Genomic DNA, 5,534 nt, shown 5'->3' on the forward strand with positions numbered 1-5,534 from the left:
TACCAGGAGACAGGCCAGTACATCAGGAGACATGGAGGAGGCCGTAGGAGGGCAACAACCCAGCAGCAGGACCGCTACCTCCGCCTTTGTGCAAGGAGGAGCAGGAGGAGCACTGCCAGAGCCGTGCAAAATGACCTTCAGCAGGCCACAAATGTGCATGTGTCTGCTCAAACGGTCAGAAACAGACTCCATGAGGGTGGGTATGAGGGCCCGACGTCCACAGGTGGGGGTTGTGCTTACAGCCCAACACCGTGCAGGACGTTTGGCATTTGCCAGAGAACACCATTATTGGTAAATTCGCCACTGGCGCCCTGTGCTCTTCACAGATGAAAGCAGGTTCACACTGAGCACATGTGGACAGACATGACAGAGTCTGGAGACACCGTGGAGAACGTTCTGCTGCCTGCAACATCCTCCAGCATGACCGGTTTGTCGGTGGGTCAGTCATGGTGTGGGGTGGCATTTCTTTGGGGGGCCGCACAGCCCTCCATGTGCTCGCCAGAGGTAGCCTGACTACCATTAGGTACCGAGATGAGATCCTCAGACCCCTTGTGAGACCATATGCTGATGCGGTTGGCCCTGGGTTCCTCCTAATGCAAGACAATGCTAGACCTCATGTGTCTGGAGTGTGTCAGCAGTTCCTGCAAGAGGAAGGCATTGATGCTATGGACTGGCCCGCCCGTTCCCCAGACCTGAAATCCAATTGAGCACATCTGGGACATCATGTCTCGCTCCATCCACCAACGCCACGTTGCACCACAGACTGTCCAGGAGTTGGCAGATGCTTTAGTCCAGGTCTGGGAGGAGATCCCTCAGGAGACCATCCGCCACCTCATCAGGAGCATGCCCAGGCGTTGTAGGGAGGTCATACAGGCACGTGGAGGCAACACACACTACTGAGCCTCATTTGACTTGTTTTAAGGACATTACATCAAAGTTGATACAGCCTGTAGTGTGGTTTTCCACTTTAATTTTGAGGGTGACTCCAAATCCAGACCTCCATGGGTTGATCAATTTGATTTCCATTGATAATTTTTGTGTGATTTTGTTATCAGCACATTCAACTATGTAAAGAAAATAGTATTTAATAAGATTATTTCATTCATTCAGATCTAGGATGTGTTATTTTAGTGTTCCCTTTATTTTTTTGAGCAGTGTAGTTTAAATCAATGACATATCTAATTATTACAAAGAACAAATGTATTATAGACTACATTTAGGAGAATAATACATGCACTTGCTTACCTTATCAAGCTCGAAGACCATACACTAATTGTGCACCACAAACATCTTTCCAGGGTGTTGATGCATCCTCTTCCCAATGCAGCCTCTTCCAACACCACGGGTAGGGGAAGGGTATCCATCTGGAAAAGCGACGTTTTGCTTTAATGTCAAGTCAGCTCATGTTGTTGCTTCCTTTAGCTGTTGTGCTAGCTAACACGCTACTGAACAGTTAGACCAGCACATTGACGTGCATATTATTGGTGTTAGCTAAAAAACAGCAACTTAATCCACCTAAAAATAAGTGTTTAGGCAAATCATTAGTTAGCTAACAAGCTATCACATAAATGGTGCAAAATATGATAGCTAACGTTAGCTAGCTAGCCAGTCAGTGGTGCTGCCAGATCAAAACTGATAAAGCAACTAAATGTGTTTCACTCTATCCCATAAAACATGACATTGCTAACCAGGCATAAATCAGCTAAAACAATGATAAAGTTTATTAGCTAGGAAGTTTAATTAATAAGTTAGACACTCACCTGACCACTTTGGTAGGTAACTAGATAGCTTGCAGGAGAGAAATGTGAAAGGAGGAGGCAATGAGGAGAGGGGGAGATGTGGAGATGATGAGATGGGGAGAGGGGGAGAGGAGGAAATGGGGAGAGGGGGAGATGGGGAGAGGGGGAGAGGGGGAGAGGTGGAGATGGGGAGAGGAGGTAATGGGGAGGGGGTGGAGATATGGGGAGATGGGGAGAGGGGGAGAGGTGGAGATGGGGAGATGTGGAGTGGGGGAGAGGAGGAAATGGGGAGAGGGGGAGAAGTGGAGAGTGGGAGAGGGGGAGAGGAGGCAATGGGGAGAGGAGGCATTGGGGAGAGGTGGAGAGGTGGAGATTGGGAGAGGCGTGAGGTGGAGATGGGGAGAGGAGGATTTGGGGAGAGGGGGAGAGGTGGAGATGGGGAGGGGGGGGGTGAATGGGAGAGGGGGATTGGGGAAGAGGGGGAAAGGGGGAGAGGGGGCAATGGGGCAATGGGGAGAGGGGAGAGGTGGAGATGGGAGGATGGGGAGAGGGGGAGAGGTGGAGACAGGGAGAGGGGTCAATGGGGAGAGGGGGAGGGGTGGAGATGGGGAGAGGGGGAGTGGTGGAGATGGGGAGAGGGGGTAGGTGGAGATGTGGAGAGGGGGAGATGGGGAGAGGAGTAAATGGGGAGAGTGGGGAAGGGGGAGAGGGGGGGATGGGGAGAGGTGGAGATGGGGAAGGAGGAGGAAATGGGGAGAGGGGAGAGGTTGATATGGTGAGAGGGGGAGAGGGGGAGAGGGGGAGAGGGGGAGATGGTGAGAGGGGGAGAGGGGGAGAGGGGGAGATGGGGAGAGGGGGAGAGGAGACAATGGGAGAGGAGGAGATGGGGAGAGGGGGAGAGGGGGCAATTGGGAGAGGTGGAGATGGGGAGAGGAGGCAATGGGGAGAGGGAGAGAAGTGGAGATGGGGAGAGGGGAGAGGGGGAGAAGGGAAGATGGGGAGAGGTGGAGATGTGGAGAGGGGGAGATGGGGAGAGGGGGAGAGGGGGAGCTTGGGAGGGGGGGGGCAGTGTGGAGAGAGGGAGAGGTGGAGATGGAGAGAGGGGGGGATGGGGAGAGGGGGAGAGGGGGAGCTTGGGAGGGGGGGGGCAGTGTGGAGAGAGGGAGAGGTGGAGATGGAGAGGGGAGAGGGGGAGAGGTGGAGATGAGGAGAGGGGGAGTGGTGGAGCTTGGGAGAGGTGGAGAGGAGGAAATATGGAGAGAGGGAGAGGTGGAGATGGGGAGATGGGGAGAGGGAGAGTGGTGGAGATTGGGAGAGGGGGAGAATGGAAGAGGGGGAGAAGGGGAGCTGGGGAGAGGGGGAGATGGGGAGAGGGGGAGAGGGAGAGATGGGGAGAGGGGGAGATGGGGAGATGGGGAGATGGGGAGATGGGGAGATGGGGAGATGGAGAGATGGGGAGAGGGAGAGATGGGGAGAGGGAGAGATGGGGAGAGGGGGAGAGGGAGAGATGGGGAGAGGGAGAGATGGGGAGAGGGAGAGATGGGGAGATGGGGAGAGGGAGAGATGGGGAGAGGGAGAGATGGGGAGAGGGGGAGAGGGAGAGATGGGGAGAGGGAGAGATGGGGAGAGGGAGAGATGGGGAGAGGGGGAGAGGGAGAGATGGGGAGAGGGAGAGATGGGGAGAGGGGGAGAGGAGACAATGGGAGAGGAGGAGATGGGGAGAGGGGGAGAGGGGGAAATTGGGAGAGGTGGAGATGGGGAGAGGAGGCAATGGGGAGAGGGAGAGAAGTGGAGATGGGGAGAGGGGAGAGGGGGAGAAGGGAAGATGGGGAGAGGTGGAGATGTGGAGAGGGGGAGATGGGGAGATGGGGAGAGGGGGAGAGGGGGAGCTTGGGAGGGGGGGGGGCAGTGTGGAGAGAGGGAGAGGTGGAGATGGAGAGAGGGGGAGATGGGGAGAGGGGGAGAGGGGGAGCTTGGGAGGGGGGGGGGCAGTGTGGAGAGAGGGAGAGGTGGAGATGGAGAGGGGAGAGGGGGAGAGGTGGAGATGAGGAGAGGGGGAGTGGTGGAGCTTGGGAGAGGGGGAGAGGAGGAAATATGGAGAGAGGGAGAGGTGGAGATGGGGAGAGGGAGAGTGGTGGAGATTGGGAGAGGGGGAGAATGGAAGAGGGGGAGAAGGGGAGCTGGGGAGAGGGGGAGATGGGGAGAGGGGGAGAGGGAGAGATGGGGAGAGGGGGAGATGGGGAGATGGGGAAATGGGGAGAGGGAGAGATGGGGAGAGGGAGAGATGGGGAGAGGGAGAGATGGGGAGAGGGGGAGAGGGAGAGATGGGGAGAGGGAGAGATGGGGAGAGGGAGAGATAGGGAGAGGGGGAGAGGGAGAGATGGGGAGAGGGAGAGATGGGGAGAGGGGGAGAGGGAGAGATGGGGAGAGGGAGAGATGGGGAGAGGGAGAGATGGGGAGAGGGGGAGAGGGAGAGATGGGGAGAGGGAGAGATGGGGAGAGGGAGAGATGGGGAGAGGGGGAGAGGGAGAGATGGGGAGAGGGAGAGATGGGGAGATGGGGAGAGGGGGAGATGGGGAGAGGGATAGATGGGGAGATGGGGAGATGGGGAGATGGGGAGAGGGAGAGATGGGGAGATGGGGAGAGGGAGAGATGGGGAGATGGGGAGAGGGAGAGATGGGGAGATGGGGAGATGGGGAGATGGGGAGAGGGAGAGATGGGGAGATGGGGAGAGGGGGAGATGGGGAGAGGGGGAGATGGGGAGATGGGGAGAGGGGGAGATGGGGAGAGGGGGAGAGGGGGAGAGGGAGAGATGGGGAGAGGGGCCCTATAGTGCCAGTGGTGGACTAACCTAACTTTAGAGAACAGAAGACTATGCACTCTGTAGGTGTGACAATATAAATGCCCAAGAGACCGACATCAAAAACTGACAAGATTCTTACATCAAGCAGACTATGGAATCATATCTGATCAGTTCTTCTCTGTGCAGTCAATTTCTATCTTCTCCACTCTGGAGTGTTCGAGAACAGTAAGGTTCTGTGGAGGAATGAAACGAGACAGCTGTTGGTTAGCAGCAACCAAGACATTCTAGAACTCTGACCTCGTCTGACCTTTATCCCCCGTTCCACCAGACCGCCACCTCCCCCGGTGTTCTCATAGCATGTTCCCAACCACAGGGACGGGATGCTCAGACATGTTCCCAAACACAGCGATGGGATGCTCAGACATGTTCCAAAACACAGGACACGGGACAAAGGGCGTAGACTGCTCCTCCGCCAATGCATGTTTACACTCCAGAATAAGCAAAGGCCACTGATAGTATATCTGCATCCTAAATGCCATTCTATTCCCTATATAGTGCACTACTTTTGACCAGGGACGATGCATCCTTTATTGGCCCACTACCCCATGCAGACGGAATATTTTGAAAAAATATTATATTTACAGCTGCTTCCTACTTCCTGCTAGCTATTTTGTTTTTGTTCATTCAGAACTAATGACTATTTTGGGTTGAAAGACTCCCTCAAACAAGAGATGTGCTTTATTTGGATTCCTGCTGTCATTTTCGTCCTTTTATTAGATGAGGTTATGAAGGCAAGGGCCATAGTCAGCCACGATGCTAAAAGGACTCATTCTCCTGACATTTTTATACAGTCTTGATTACACAATCATTAAGTCATTACTAGATTAAGTAATTATTATGTAATTATTATGTAATTATTATGTAATTACTATGTAATTATTATGCAATTATTATGTAATTATTAGACTAAACATTGCAAGTGGTGCTGTGTG

At 54.2% G+C, this 5,534-nt stretch overlaps 1 protein-coding gene across 1 annotated transcript in view; it reads right to left on the reverse strand.

Annotated features, from left to right (window-relative positions):
• The window catches only part of LOC311109209 (uncharacterized protein C8orf34 homolog), a gene marked incomplete at both ends in the record, with an annotated part of 118,217 nt that extends 113,194 nt beyond the window's left edge, over positions 1-5,023 (reverse strand). Inside the window, one exon of the mRNA XM_084152056.1 lies at positions 4,840-5,023. Coding sequence (XP_084008182.1) covers positions 4,840-5,023 — 184 coding nt within the window. The remainder of the gene's footprint in view (positions 1-4,839) is intronic.
• Between the last annotated feature and the right edge of the window lie 511 nt (positions 5,024-5,534).

The sequence above is a fragment of the Coregonus lavaretus genome (assembly GCF_964263955.1).
Source record: "Coregonus lavaretus genome assembly, chromosome: 34".
NCBI lineage: Eukaryota > Metazoa > Chordata > Actinopteri > Salmoniformes > Salmonidae > Coregonus > Coregonus lavaretus.